General features: G+C 43.8%; 1 protein-coding gene across 2 annotated transcripts in view; it reads right to left on the minus strand.

Moving 5' to 3' along the window:
* The window catches only part of UTP20 (UTP20 small subunit processome component), a 1,109,880-nt gene that overhangs the window by 583,442 nt on the left and 510,018 nt on the right, over window positions 1-16,420 (minus strand). For both annotated transcript variants that reach the window (XM_078675325.1, XM_078675316.1), the window contains exon 28: window positions 10,046-10,189. In XM_078675325.1, the coding sequence (XP_078531451.1) occupies window positions 10,046-10,189 (144 nt within the window). The remainder of the gene's footprint in view (window positions 1-10,045; window positions 10,190-16,420) is intronic.

Raw genomic sequence — 16,420 nt, forward strand, 5'->3', positions numbered from 1 at the left:
CGGAGTCCTGCAAGCACTGAAGAGACGACCCACACAAACAGGTAGGGCAGAGAAGCTCGTCAGGGGTCCGTCCCTCGGCGGAGCTCCCCTAGCAGGCGGCCATCTTCCTGCGTGGCCAGACCACGCCCCTCCATATTTTAAATTCTAAGGTGAAAAATGTGTCAATTCATATTACATCTTGTAAGAGGACCTTTATTCTATATTATTTTAAAAAGGAAACCTAGATCATTGACCATACAGACTACGTCTGCAAGAACACGTTACTTAACCTAACATTCCTAGTGTTCAACTAGCGGAAAAAAATGAACGTTACTACTAGGCAACAGTAGTGCCGCTCGTAGCCGGTTTTTAAAGTGCTGTGACTCTTTTTCCGTTCATACCTGCCATCAACGCTGGTGAATTGCCTTTTCCATCCCACGGACGCCGACCAGGGCTGAGTGAGGACGAGAGACTTTGTTTGGCCTTGGACCCGGGCTGCAGAGAGTTTGGAACACGTGGAGGCAGCGGGTCTGCGAGGACCAGCAGGCAGTGCGCGGCATTGGGCGCAGCTGGTCCTCTTCCCGCCCACCACCTTCCTCTATTTAGCCACGCCCCCATACGCACACCGCGGGACACGCGCGGGATGGACATCGCCGGGCGAAGCCCGGGCAAAGGGCGGGCCGTCTGTGGCCGTCCGTGGCTGAACTAGGCTGGGCTGGGCCATGAGACTAACATTTCATTCAGAACATTGGAAGTAAGGAACACTGCTTCATTTTGTAATGAGCCGGCGTTTGCCGATATTAGGTTCCATTTTTTAAGCTCCTACGGAGTGTAAATAGATTTTTAGTAGTAAGTGGTTGAGTTTCTCGAATCTTTAATACTTTCTATTCTGTTTTTTCTCCCACTGGTTCTCTGTTCTACAAGCACATCAGAGAGCATCCTAGGGAGCATGAGTTTACGCAGTAGTATGGCCAGGCCCATCGTGGTGGGGGGCTCAGTTAGGGGGACCTTAGACGGTTTTATCACCAGGGCTGCTTCCGTATTGGGAAATAGCCTTGACGGAAAAACGTCTTTCCCTGGGAATCATGAACAAAAAACGATCATCTTTGGGTACTATTAACCTGGCAGTTACTCCCCATAGACATGGAGCAGTTACCGATCAACTCAGATCTCAATGCACCCAAGGTACTGGTGACCTTTCACTTCTGCAACAAACCCAAGCATCCTCTCTTGAGTCAAACAGAAATGATTTAATTTTAGAAACATCACAAGACATCTCTTCTGAGTTAGAACTGACTGCAACCATAAATAGGTCACCTCCTAAGGTTAGTACGTGCACTAATGCCACAGATATACGCTGTACCACAAAAAAGAGGAAGCGCGGGCGGGACAGCAAGGGCGGTAAAAGTGCTAAAACGCCCAAAACATCTCTTAGCCCCGGGGGGAACGTCAGATCAATAGCACCTAAGATTACATCAAATCCGCATCTCCTACCCTCCCTCTCTGTCAAGGACCTAATGGAGAATCTGGAGCAGCTGCTTAAATCGTTAATGCTGCCCTTGATAGAGAGAGTCAAAAGAATGGGCACGCAACTGGGGTCTATAGAAAAGGAGATGGCAAAGCAGACCGAGTTGACAGGTGATTTAGTCCCACTGAAACGTATAGCTCCTATGAATAACTTTCAATCAGGGCAGAGACCAGCTCTAATATCACCTAATAAGGATTCTATGCCTTTGTTAGCCCAGAATACTTCTGTCCCTCAGGCCATAGCTAAAACCCCTATCATGAAAAAGGGAGATAGTACGGAAGGGATGGTTAATAAACAGGGAACTTTGGAAACAACAGTCACAGGACCTCCTCCCCTTAACAAGAGGCAAAGGGCTAATCAGGTAAAAATAGACCTTCCTCCCGAGGCCGCACCCTATGTGTGGTCTTGGCAGGGGTCCCGAAACTCCGGGAGGAAACAACAGAGGATCATCGACAATTGAAAAATAAAGTGATATATTGGCTGAGCAATAATAGACCACTACCTGCACACATAAATGGAGAAATCCTCAACGTAAGGCGACTGGGTTGGGTGGGGAATCGTTTAAAGGATAGAAAGGGGGACGCTGTTATCGTTAACTTTAAAGACCGTAGAGCTGTGAGATATATTGTTGACTGGTATAACACGGATAGCAGGGAAGCTATCTCCACATATGATCTAAGTTACTTCTATCCTCAGTCTCTGCTATTACACCCTTCAAGATCTAGGGCCCCCTTTGGACCGAGTATAGAAAGCTTGGGTTTTAACATCCCTACTTTTAATCACTTTTCGATGTTGTCTGGGCTGGAAGGAGTCGAATGACTTCATAATCAGGCCATTGGGAACATTACCAATTGTGTACAGTTTAAAACAGCGGAACTCCATACAACGAGCATAGTAGTAACCAAAACCATTCCAGAGGGGGGTGAAATTTTTTCGCCTAAATTAAACCACCCAGATTTAGGTAGAGGGAGTATGGCAACCGGTAATAAAGTTTTAAAGCCCTTGGGTGCTGATTCCTACATTACTTCCCGAGAATATACGATGGAACCTGGTATGACAAATGTTGCACATATAGTCTCCCCTATCCCGGTTGTGGATAATACTCTAGCCACAAAATGCCCCCTGTTAAAGTTTCTCTTCTGGAACATAGCCGGTCTTCGCTCTAAGGTAATAGATGGGACTGGCCTGTATTTTCTTCAAAAACACAACATAATTTGCCTTCAGGAAACCTGGTCTACGAAGGAAATCCACCTGGTAGGCTACAAGACCTATTTTTCTCCTGCACTAGCCGTAGCATCTGGCAGAGCTAAAGGTGGTCTAAGTATCTTCATAGCAAATACAATAGGGGGGGGTAAAAATAACAGCAGTAGAACTAGAAGTAAATTTTCAGTTACTTAGTCTTTGCTTTAATAGCAAGGACACTGTCCTTCTGATAAATTTCTATAATAATCTATTAGAAGGAGAGTTGCGGAAGGTTTTGAGTAGAGTGCATGATAAATTATCCTCCCTGACTAGGGGCTCTGGAGAGAGGGCAGGGGCAACTATTATCTGGGGGGGCGATTTTAATCAACACCCATGTCAACTCAATAAAAGTAATCTCTGTGTGCTAGTGGATGAAAACGAGGAACCCATAGCCCACTTCAATCATATGAATACTGGAAGGTATTTAAATGAAATCCTCTCGGACTTGGATCTAGTAATGGCTAATAAAATGAATGATACACGCCGGCAACTGGATCCAACTTTTTTGGGGAGGGGGAGTGAAACCACGATGGACTAAAAAATTTGAAATTAAAATGTAATCTATCGTTTAATTGCTTTCGCCACACTAACTAATACATTAAGCGATTACTGTGCCCTCAGCCTAGAACTCAGCCCATTTCACCATCATACCGCGCAAAGTATAGCCAGTACATTAAGCCAGAATGCTCTGCACTTAGAGTTAATGGATTCTCCATAAAATGGGCTATGGTAGACCCCTTAGAGATAACGGAAAAAATAATAAAAATAGCCTACCCCTCAATTGCTAAATGCTTAGACCCGCTAGGTACTAATGAAGTATTGAGCAACTTCGGGGTAATCTTAAAAACAATTAAAGAATCCCTTTTGGTTGTGTCAAAAAATAGTCAACCGAGGAAAGTAGGGTGGTTCAACCATAGATGTACGGCAGCGCACTCTAATTTAAAAACAGCACTACAAAATCCAAATCGAGTGGCACAGGAAATAACTATCCTCAGGAGGGAATATAATAACGCATTAAAAGAGAGGAAAGCAGAATTAAAACAGGCCCTTTGGGTTCAGCTCCATAACAGTTGCACGGATAAAAATAGTGCGGTTTTCTGGACAGTGATTAAATCCCCCTATCTAGCTGACCTTAACAATCTCCCGATGATAGACGTGGCGATTGATGAATCAGTTTGGGTGGCACATTTCACAAAGATATTCCAGAAAGGCTCAGAGAACATGGGAGAAGATCTAGGTTCCCGTAGGAGCCTACCCGAAGTGAGTTACCTAATTTCACTAGAATTTACCTTAAATGAGGTTATCCACGCCCTAACAGCAAGTAAAAACGGAAAGGCTCCTGGCCCTGATGGGGTTCCGATTGATCTATTTAAATATAACTCGGATCTGTGGGCCCCACTGTTGACTAGGGTATTTAAGGCTGTGACGGAGGTGGGGCTGTTGGACTCCTGGACTAAATCAACTATGGTCCCTATCTTTAAGAAGGGGGACCGCCAGGAGGTATCCTGTTACCGGCCGATCTCACTGCTGGATTCCCTGGGGAAAGTGGCAGGTAGAATTGTCCTTGAGCGTCTCCAGCAGTGGGCGGGCGACGGCAAGTTCCTCTCGGACCTCCAATTTGGGTTTCGGCAGGGCCTCGGAACAACTGAACGAGCCCTCAATCTGACTATGCTACTGGGTAAATACGTACGAGCTAAGTCGGGCAGATTATACATGGTATATGTCGATCTGTCCGCAGCATTCAACTGCGTCTCCCATGCTAAACTTTGGTCTGTATTAATTGCAATGGGGGTTGACTCGCCGCTGGTGGACTTTCTGCGAGAACTATATTCCAACGCTTTCGCGAGGGCGAGGTTTGGGGTAAAAGGTGAGCTGTCCGCACCGTTTAGGGTAGAGCGAGGAGTTCGGCAAGGTTGTGTCCTGGCCCCCTTTCTCTTTACACTCTACACTAATGGCCTGGAGAAGGCCATGTTTAGGGGCCAGGATCTTCCACAGATAAAAAATCGTCCGATTCCCGCTCTGCTCTACACGGATGATGCAGTGATATTGGCCCGCACCCCCCGCGAACTCCAGAAGGCCTTGGATAGATATTCAGATTATATGGGAAAGCTTGATCTACACATAAACATTAAAAAAACTTCTGTAATGACAGCCGGACCAGGGAAAAAAGTGGTTAAAGATATCTATCTTAATACGGAGAAACTAGCAATCACAGATCAATACCCATATTTTGGAATTATCATTGATCTAAAATTGAACTGGAAACCTCGATTGAGGCCAGGAAACTTCACTTTATGAGAGCCATTGCCGCCCTCATAAACTTTTCTCAAAAGCTGGGCAAGAGGCCACTGCTGAAGATATATAGAGCCAAATGCCAGGCAATAGCCCTCTACGGGGCTGGAGTGTGGGGGTACGCGAACATCAGTGCTCTACAAGTGGCTGAAAACGCTTTTTTAAGATTTTTACTAGCGGTACCAAAGAGCGTGTCCACTCTCTCCTGTCATATGGAATTGGGGATTCCCTATTTGGTAGATTTGGCCAAAATTCAACCCCTTCTTCTTTGGCACCGAATCTGGTCGACGGAAAAAAACGTGCTCACTCAACAAATAATTGCAGATTGTATGTCATTATTCACACAGAATCGGATGGCTGTCCTATATAAAAAACTTTTTGAATGCTTTAGGAGTAGGACAATACTATTTTGACCCCTGTTCAATAGGGGATCTATCAAGGAAAACACTAAAAGCGATGTCCCTTGCGTATCTAGAAGAATTGCGTATCGCCAATGAAGCCATTAAAACTTCTGTTCAACATTCTATGGCGGTCCAAACTACTCTGTCAATACAGCCGTACCTGACGCATGATTTCACTACTTTTGAGAGATTTCTCCTGACTAGGTTCAGGCTAAATCTCTTTCATCGCTTGGTGGCTTTTCCGATGAGAAATAACTGGGACTTAGTATTACCACCATGTCCGTGTGATGAAATTTCCGCGCAGGCAACTATCCACACTTTTTTGTTCTGCAAATTTTATGATGGGCACAGAAAGATATGGCTAATTCCCTTGTTAAAATTAATGGGTATTATAAGATGCCGCCCAGCGTTGTTACACCTGCAGCTTTTAGAGACGGAATGGACCTCAAAATACATAGTGAAATTTCTGAAATATATTTTTAGACATAGACCGAATTTGTAAATTATAATTAATTGTTTGGATAAACTAGAATTTCTACGTATTATGCAAATTGGTCAGGGTCCCCCCCCCATGTTTGTCTTTTGATGATGTTTTTTGCATAAAGTCGCTGACTTTGAAATGTGAATTAACTGTTTTTATCTGTAAAATTGCTTTAATGGTTTTTTACCTGTCAAAAACCGAATAAAGAAATAATGAATGAATACTAGGCAGCAAAACTATACTAGGTAACAAGTGGGTGTGAAGACCTGCTGTCGGTAGAGGTGAAACTCGTGATGAGGGAACTTTCTATGATAATGAACATGTTGATGACACCAAAGAGCGAGTGGATGGGATTACCACTATTATTGAAAGTTAGTGGTTACTGTTAGAATAAGTGTCTAAATATGGTGAACCTAGAAATATCGTAAGCTACTAGTTAAGGCACTATCTGCCCTTGGAGACAAAGCAATGTAATGTTAGAGAGCTTATATTAGTCCGATAAGTTTTGTGACTTTCAAGGCCTGATACAAGACACTGCGGTGCCTTAGGGCGATTCTTAGGTTTTTGCAAATTGACCGGTACCATGCACGCTCTATTCAAGGGGAATGTCACTACTAAACCACTTAAATACAGGCCCCTTAAACATTTGCTCAAACTAGGAGAAGAGAAATGAGACGCAACAACTGTTTAATGTGTTAGAGGATTAATGTATATATGATGTAGCGGAACTAAAAGAGCGACGGACACTTGACATGACAGCTAATCTCACTGAGAGTAATTGGGTATCAGTTCTATGTTAGGCACCAAAGAACCCTAGAAGTGAAAGTTTCAAGATGCAACCCTTTAATTATCTTCTTAGGACGTATACAAGTGCAAATGATTATCCAAAATGTAGCCCTATAGACATATTGAACTGCCCCAGGTGTCATGGGTCAGAGGCAGACTTTTAATGTATGGTTTTGTCATACCTGATGTCAGTGAGTACCAGATAATGGAAGGATATTATATATACACTTGAATATTATATGCACCTCTTTCCGCTACTAAATCTGGATGTGGAAAGAACACTAGAATTTCAAGTGTTTGGTTAAGGTGTAAAGAAGAGACCAACTTAGAACAAACCCAAACTTTCAGACTAAGGACTAACCTGCAAGAGTCTACCTTATAAAAAGGTTCTACTTCAGCATGAGTGCTTGTATCTCGCTCACCCGTCTAAGGGAAGTAATTGCGATAAAAAATGCGACCTTCCAAGATAAAAACTGGAGGGCAAGAGTGGAGGGGCTCAACGGGTTCCTATAAGCCTAGTGAGGACTACACTAGGGTTCCAGGCGGGGGCTGGGGATAAACGGGTGAGAAGGATAACTTTCTCATGTACTTCCATAAAGGCTTTCATGACTGGGACTCTTTACAGTTGAAAGTGCTCCATGTTCTGTAGGTATGCTGCTACCGCTGCCAAATGTATGCGAATGGAAGAGTAAACCAGGCCTCAGCATTGTCAATTAAGTAGGTAGCTGACAATGTCTTGCACTGTGGGCTTGGGTGGATCTACGTGTTTGGTGAGGCAAAAGCAGACAAACGTTTTACACTTTGCTGCATAGCAGGGTTGTGTAGTGGGACGGCCAGCCTATATGAGGATGGAAATGCACTCAACAGGTACATTTATGTACCCAAACTCTAGGATCTCCGGTGCCATATCCCTGTGCTGGGCCCTGGTGATGAGTAAGAATGTCTGGCCTGTTGGGGAGCTTCTCGTGAGGGACTATGGACAACTCGGGAAAGGTTGCGAACCACGGCTCCTTGACACATGTGGGAGCCACCAGGACCAGAGTGAGGGCGCTCCCGAACCATGGATGGAAGGAGTGGGAGAGGCGGAAAAGCGTAGGCAAATATACCCGACCAGTTGATCCCTAGTGCTGTGCCCGCCCATGGACTGTTGGTGTTGAAACCTGGTGACGAAGCTTAGGCATTTTGTGTTTTCGGGAGTTGCAAACAAATCTATGTCGGGAAAACCCCAGTGTTGGAAGTATTGGAGCAGGACCTGTGAATGGAGTTCCCACTCATGTACTTCTTCTGCACCTACTGAGCAGGTCTGTGAAGTCGCTATCCGCTCCCAGAAGTTACTCTCCTAGCAGATGTTCTCTGTGGGGGATCGCGCAACACCAAATGCTTAGTGCTAATGCCTAGTACTGGAGAGAGTACGTGCCCCCCTGTTTTTGCAGGTAAAACATGGCAGTTAAGTCGGCTGTTTTGTGATGAAGAATGCTTTCAGAGCCAATTGGACTTCCATTAACTCCAGATAGTTGATGTTAATGGTCTTTTGAAGGATTATTCACAGACCATGAACAGTCAGGTCCTGTAGATTTGCCCAGCAGCACGTGAGGGAGGCATCCGTGGTGATGGTCACCTGGGGGACTGAGTTTAGGAAAGACCAGATTGATGCTGTTCCACCACCGCACAGAGCGATAGTTGCAGGCCAAAATCAACACTAGATCCTCCCACAGAACCTCCACTTGTGACCATTGTGCCACCAGGTACTCCTGGAGCGGATGCATGTGTAGTTGAACATGGAGAACCATGGCGATGCTGGAGGTCATCAGGTTGAGAAGGTGCATTACTACTCACACTGTTAGCTGATGATTTGGCTGAAAAAGAGGCAGCAGGAGCTGGAAGGCTTGGCCCATGTGGGGTGGAAATAAGCTTTCCTGGTGACTTGTTTTAGAATTGATCACATGAAGGGTGTTATTTGAAGGAGTTGAAGGTTAGACTTACCAACATTAATAATGAAACCTAGATAACGGAGGAGATCTAAGGTGATCTGAGTGTGGGTTAAACACTGCTGTTTGTTTGCACTTATTATAAGTTAGTCAGTGAGGAAGCGGAAAACGTGTACGCTGCTCCTCCGGAGATGAACAACTACCACTGCAAAATATTTGATAAATGTACTTGTTGAGCAGTATGAGTTCTAATATGAGACTGAGGGACCAGTCTTTCTTGGGGATTAGAAGGTACAAGGAGTACACCCATTTGCGGTTTTGTTCTGGGCCATGATAAGGATCTTTGACTCCTCTTTCCTATTGGGTGAATAAGGTTCCGGCTGGTCTTTTTGGAACAGAAGGCAAGGAAACTGGAGCAGGAGGTCTTGTTATGCTGCGCCGATAAGCAGGGGTTACAGACTGCATGTTGATCTGTCAACAAGTACTTGGAGTGCCACAATATGAACAATAGCTAAAGGGTGCTTTTTAGATCATGGATTTCAAAGCCCAATGGAAAAGGCCCGATAGGGGCAAGGCTCCAAACAGGGTGTAAACAAACCAGAAGAAACGGATCAGAGGATCTGAAAGATTAGACAGGGACATAAACAGTGGGTAACAAAGGCCCTATACCGGGCTGACAATAGAGGTCCTTCGACAAGCAGGTGTAGAGGAAAAGATGACAAAGTCAGTGCCTGCTTAGGAAAATTTTAAAAGGTTGTTTTAAGAAACCTTATATGATGATGACCTCTCTGATGGTGTCTATTATGTGACTTGGGGTGAGCAACGTCGAACACTCACGTTGCTCACCACTAGTTCCCTTAACAATATGGGACAGGACTACAGCACAAGATGACTTCTATGGGATTGGTGTACAGGGAATGGTCAACCGATTCTTACACCCTAAGTTATGAATGCAGCTACTTTTATGAGCAATAAATAAGGCAACTGTACTCACAACAAAGCACATGTTCAAAATAGTTGGTAAATAGCAGATGTTTTTAAAATGTCTGATCTTAAACTGATAATAAAACACATTTTTAAAAGTGAGTGAAAAAGTCATTTTAAAATGATTTGGCGGAGTAAGGAAAAATGATTACATTTTCCGAATTCACTAAGAGGTTTTCTTTGGGATATGGTTTAGTAGCACATCGCATGTCATTTGACCTCTTGATCCTTTCATTGTGAGTTTTTTATTCATTCTATTATTCTTAAAGGCAAACTGTAAGCAAAGTGCAAGTGGAGTTTGTTTTAGCGGGAAACTAAATGAATAATAACATGCCTGGTGCTTGCACAGAGTAGGACAAGGCACACAATACATTAATAATACAATCATATTATTAACTAGATGACGTAATGGTATTCACTGTACCTGTGGCCATATCACAGCATGGAAGACTGCATCAATTTCTTCAGCGGTGAAGCTGTAGCTCTCAAAATCAGAGAAAAAGTCATTAATTCGCTTAATTCCAAGGCGTCGCAAATTTTTCAATGGGTTAATAAACCTTAGCTGTATCTGCAAAAGCAAGGAAAATAAGGTTTGCCTAATATTGAATCAACCAATACAATAAAAGCAAAAGGCAACTTCATAAAACTATTGGAGTTAAGCAACTAAACCATAACATTCAAGATCAGATAGAAACCTATTTATAAGAGTCTGATGCAAAGAGGTACGACAACAGAGTATATAAAGTACCATACAGTTTGTTGCCAAAGTCTTTTAAAGGAGAACCCACTGGAAAACGCCCATTTCCAGTCAACAAGGTGATGAATTTGCTTAAACGTAGGTAATCAAACTGAGTATTGCCTTTGACCAGTCATCTCAGAGTTCGTCACAGAAAGTATCTCAAACGCAAACAAGCACAATTAATTTCAGGAAATATTGACTAAATATAGCCCAGTCTCCACACTCCCCTGCATGGTCAAAATTTTGAAGTACCAACCACAGTACTCTGTCTACTTAGAAGAGAACAAACTCCTCAGTAGCTTCCAGTCACGACTATAGCCAAGCAGATAGCCAAGCAGAAGGGCCAAATGCATATGAATGAATGCAAGAGAGAGTGCCGAAACTCCTTCAACTAGGGACAAGATTGTCCTGCTGAGGTCTGTTGCAGACCACCAATAATATTCATTTTTCATGCATGTTTTAGTTGTACCCGAATCATATTCACTTACAGCATCCACAAGAACTACACATTCAACATCATCCACATAATGTTCATCATTAATGTCTTCTAGGGGTATACAAAATAAATAATCTGCGCAGAAATGTTTGCCTCCCGACTGGTGTTTTATTACAAAGTTGTACTCCTGTAACTTGGAGACTAATCTGGTAAGTCTGGCAGACATGTTGTTCTGATTGCAACTGTTGAAAATATGCACTAACGTTTTTTGATCAGTGTGCAACTCGAATTTGCAACCCCAAACATACATCCTGAATTTTTGTACGGTCCACACACGCCAGTGGCTCGCATTCAATGGTACTACATTCAATTTTTTACTGCTTTAATGATCTTGATGCAGAAAGCTACTGTTTGTTCTTTACCACCTACTTTTTGACTAAGCACAGCACCCAAACCAGAGAGACTTGCATCCACAGTTATGATGGAACGGTAACCGTCACGAAAATCACTCAAGGTTAGCACTGTCGCAATCTGATCTTTTTACATTAATGAACTCAGTCTCCAAGCGAGCAGACCACAAAAATATTTTACCTTTTTTGAGTATTACTCCTAATGGTTCGACTGCATGAGCGTAGCCAGACATGAATCATGCCGAATAACTAGCTAAGCATAGAAATGAGCGTAAATCTCTATCAATAGGTGCTTTTGCTTTGTTGACGGCCCTGATAAGGGAAAAATGTTGGTTTTATACCACCATACGCCGATATGGTTGACCTAAGTTCTTAAGCTCGTTGTTGGTGAATTTGCACTTCTCTTGCGTGATTGTCATGCCCATGTGAAATAAAATAGACAGCACTTTTTTTCAGAATTTTATGTGCTTCTCTAGACTATCAGCGAAGACTGAGAAGCTGTTTTGATATGGCTATATGTTGTATCGTAGGAAGGAGTTCCAGTAGATGTGGTTAGATTACAGATGAATATGTTTATTGTTCTTAGATGTTAGGTAGGTTTTCCAGTAAAGATGCAAATAAGTCCCCACCAGGAGCAGTCTCTCTGCTGCTCAGCCCACGATCCAACTGACACTCCACCTCACAGCAATCCTCACATTCCAATGACATCACCATCTCACCAACATTCTACCTAACACATTTACACTGGCTAAACAGCAGAGGCAGACAAAAAAGGATGATGCATAATGCATAATTTAAAACCTTACATATAACACACCTTCCCCCTTTACATAATGCACAAAAACATAGCAAAAATAAGAAGAAAGATCACAAAGATACAAAAGAAACAAAGGGCTAGATGTCGGTAACTCTAATTTACCAACTCATAAATACCGAATTTTACCGATTCGGTATTTATGAATCGGTAAATTAGAAGGAGGGAGATGTAGGTAATTTTTTATTTTGAATTACCGAATCTGTAAAATTCGGTATTTACCGAATCGATAAATACCGATTCGGTATTGCCCATTGATTCCTATGGGCCTTGAAGCCCATAGGAATCAATGTATTGGTATTCGGTATTTACGAGTGTCAGTGTCTCAGGAGTGTCAGCTACATATGGATTTACCGAATCGGTAAATATACCGATTCGGTATTTTACCGATTCTGTAAATTTACCGATTCGGTAAATTTACAGAATCGGTAAAATATAGGCCCCCTACATCAGAAAACCCTAATACCGGTCGGTAACGGCCAAATTCGGCCGTTACCGACCGGTATTAGGGCTCCTACATCTGGCCCAAAGAAACTTGAGAGAGAAAATGTAACAAAATACAAGTAGAAAACAGCATTACATAGGAATTGCATAATACTAGAATGTAAGAAGAAAATGACAGTTACAAAAAGGAAACTTGCATAAGAAGATATCGCAAATGCAAACAGCATTAAGTGAAATACACAAAGCACTTCAGTGGTGACTATGCATAAAATGCAACAAGATGCAAGGAGGAACCCTGAAAATGTAAAAAAGAAGGAAACTGTCCAAAACCACAAAAGCAAAAGGATAAAGAAACATACATAAATAAGAAAAAAGTATACCATGAAAACAAACAAGGAAAGAGTGCTCCAAATTACCACCACAACCACACCAGCTGGCCGGACTGGCGAAGAAAATGGGAAACACGGAACACAGCAAATGGAAAAAGAAAGGACAAAGACTGACATCCAAACAGAAGTAAGCAACCGGTGGCTAGCACACAAACAGAAAGCAAGCAAGGGGTGAATTACACCCAACAGGATGAGAATGCACCCAACCATAAAGAAAGCAACATGTGGCTTACACCCAACCATAAAGTAAGCAAAAGGGTGGCTTACACCCAACCAGAAAGTAAGCAAAGGGGTGGCTTACACCCAACCAGAAAGTAAGCACGAGGTGACTAGCACCCAAACAGAAATCAACCATGAGTCAGAAACGGGTGGCTGACACCCAAACAGAAAGCAAGCAACGGTTGAAATGCATCCAACCATAATGTAAGGGAGACCTACACCCCACAGAAGCTAGGGGAATCTCCAAACAGAACATGCAAAAAAGAGTGATCTAAATGTGCGGCACACAATAGAAAATAGCTGGTGCAGATTAGTGTAATACGGCTGGTACGGAAACTGTATCTTAGGCAAAGGGTGGCAGTCCACCACAATATTCATATTCAGATTACTTAGGTTGGCACACAATCTGACTTCCCCTCATTCTTTTTTCGAACTACTTCTACAGCTGCTAACCACAGTGAGGAATCACTGGATTCACTGATGGCTTGACAACACAAATACTTAAGGGTTTGTTTTAGTTCTATCCTGACACTTAATGGAACCAGGCAAACCTTATGTGCTACAGGTTGTGCCTGTGATTTTAGTCTGTTGCGGTGTTCGAATCCTTTGACAATACCAACCTGTTCACGAAATAGGGCCGTGTGGCTCTGTGGGGCTCGAAGGCACTCAAGTAGGAACTAGCAAGGCCTGGAGGATCTGCAGTATGGTCTCCCTAAAGACTTTTCTCTGCGGAGTTGACAACTGCCCAGGCAATTTGGGGAACACCGGGACCTACTGTGGCACTGGTTCAGATTCCGAAGACGCTGGATGCAAGGGGTCTTTAGAGTGCTGCCCTCGTGACTTTTCACACAATCTAAAGTGGAAGTATAGGGTCAGGTCCTGCATGGCTTTCTTGAATGTGTGATTCAACTGATCTGAAATCTTTGAGCGAGAGAGGGACTTCGCTTGCGAGCGGCGCAGCTTAAATACAACCTTTTATTATGCTCTGCAAAGTACAATTTTGCGCCCGCTTTTTGATTAACTTTAGGTACATTAGGCGCATTTGTCACACAACTCAAGTTGTGGCCAGAACCTGGTCAAAACACTGACCGGATCCATAACAAACACTTGCTTCCTGCAGTTTTGGCATGTCTAAATACTTTTGTCTTTCCCTAGCACAGTCTTTTTTTAAAGTTTTTTTGAGCTGTTGGAAGTCAGACAAAGTTGGGAACAGAGCTTCAGATCTACATTGAAGGGCTCAGAAAGAAATGAACTGACATATGTGTGAAGACATGGCGTCTATATACAGACCCAATGCAGAGCTCCGCCCACAATGCAAAGCAAGTGGTGCAGTCGGTCTCATGGAGAGAGAAACGACAGTCCCTACGGGACGCCTGCCGTGGGGGGACAGGTCCCTGTGGCTGTAGTCTCGCCCTCTACGTGCCAGAGGAGCCGCTCCTGCTTTACCCTCCGTGGCCAGACCCGGAGAGAAAGAGGCGGCGGCTGCTGCACAGCATCGGTGCCGCTCCCCACACACAGATGCCCTTCCTGAAAGGGAACTTTGGGCATTCCTCCAGTAGTGTCATTTGAGCGGGATACTGTGCTAAGGGGACCCCGGAAAGGCTGCAGGTTTAAGCGATCAGCCGGGAACGCAGATACAGCTTCCTGTTTGTCCCTACAGCGTGATGTTCTCGTCCGATAAAGAACTCCGTTTCTGAGTCTCACTTGAAACCGCAGACCCAAAAATAATGGAAATTCACCCTAACAAATGTGACTAACTCTAAGTCTTTGGAACTGTGGTGGAATTTCTGAGTGAGCAAATCTGTTACCAGAGACACTTTGAGAGCCTTTATATGTGATCCACATATAAAAGTTGCTGAACACCTACAGATTTGCAGGAGCCCGTGTTGTTGAAACTTTTCTGCAGCCACCAGCTGCGATCAGGGTACACCATCCCCCAGAGTGTCTAGCGCCCTAGCCCGTCAGAGCCCGGATGAGACTAGGATGGGCCCATTCTCTTGGGGCTGCCGTATTTTGCTGGTCTCCGTAGTAGCTCCTAGTAAAGTAAGTTATTCCTTTGAATACTTCAACACTTACCTGGGGCTGCCGGAGCTTCTCTTATGTACGATACTGTCACAGAGTGTGACGGTGGCATTTGATACCCAAGACAAGCCAAGGTTACTCTACTATCGCTTATAAAATGGCAAACGGGAAGCAGCTGGTGAGCAGGGAGGGGACACCAAAGACGCTGCAAAATTCTACTCTCGGCAGTTTTCTAACTAAGGCTGCTTCAGCCATTGGCAAAGAAATTTAGCAGTCAAACAACGGCTATCGTTGGGGGGGGGGGTCCCTTTGCAACATTGATCAAGATTCACAGTCTAGTGGGGTGCATGATTCAATTGATCACATAGCTTCAGAAAGCACGATGATTAAAGCTACCTCCCAAATTGAGCCATCCTTTTCCCCTGAGAATTCTGCCATCCCCCATTTAGTTCCTATGGACCCTGGTCTTCCAGTAAAAACGAAGAGGAAGTCGAAACACCTGGAACCGACAGTTGGAGCCAAGAAAAACAAGAGAATTAAGTGGCCAAATGTAGGTGCTGACAGGAATCTATAAAGAGGTGACGCAATTCCTATTGAAGCTGTCTAATGCCAACTTAAATGGTATAATTTTAGTCAGCTACCTTGACCTTCTGGATAATATTTCGCCCTTTTTTGAAAGTGAGGGTGGGTCGCTCCCATGCAAAGAGAACAAGCATTGGCATAGCCAATAGGTCTCGTCTTTGGAACCATATAAGTATTTAGTTATGCAGTACAATATCCTTGGTGCAACAACATCAACTGTTGCATGTCTAAACACTTATAAGGTCCCAAAAGTGAGACCTATTGGCTATGACATATGTTTGTTTATGCTTTGGCAGAAGTGAGCATCCGGTAAAGAGTTGCTAGATAGCGGGGTGGGAGAAGGTATGAGTTCTGTTTCAGTTTGGGAAAGTTACTTTAAAAGGGCAGCCCCTTTGGGCTCCCAGAGCTAAGCAAGCACTGCATGACTGCTATCTGAATAAACAACAGCACGTAGAGGGAGGAGCGATGAAAAGGGGGGAGGGTGATGTAGAGGCTATGGAGCAGGAATATATGGGCTAAAAGAAAGGGAGTATGTGTGAGATAGTGCCATCTTTCTGGCATGGTATGCCCCCACTTTTTGCTAAATTGCTGATGTACTTTGACTGAGTGTGCCCTGGGCTCCTGCCAATCAGTTGCCCCAGGCCTGTGTTCCTTCACTAAGACTGTATTGAAACCTAAACCCAATTTGCATCTCTGGCCACAGATCGGGCCCTGGTAAATGGTACTCTAGGTACTCAGGGCACT

The sequence above is a fragment of the Lissotriton helveticus genome, chromosome 1_1, assembly GCF_964261635.1.
Source record: "Lissotriton helveticus chromosome 1_1, aLisHel1.1, whole genome shotgun sequence".
NCBI lineage: Eukaryota > Metazoa > Chordata > Amphibia > Caudata > Salamandridae > Lissotriton > Lissotriton helveticus.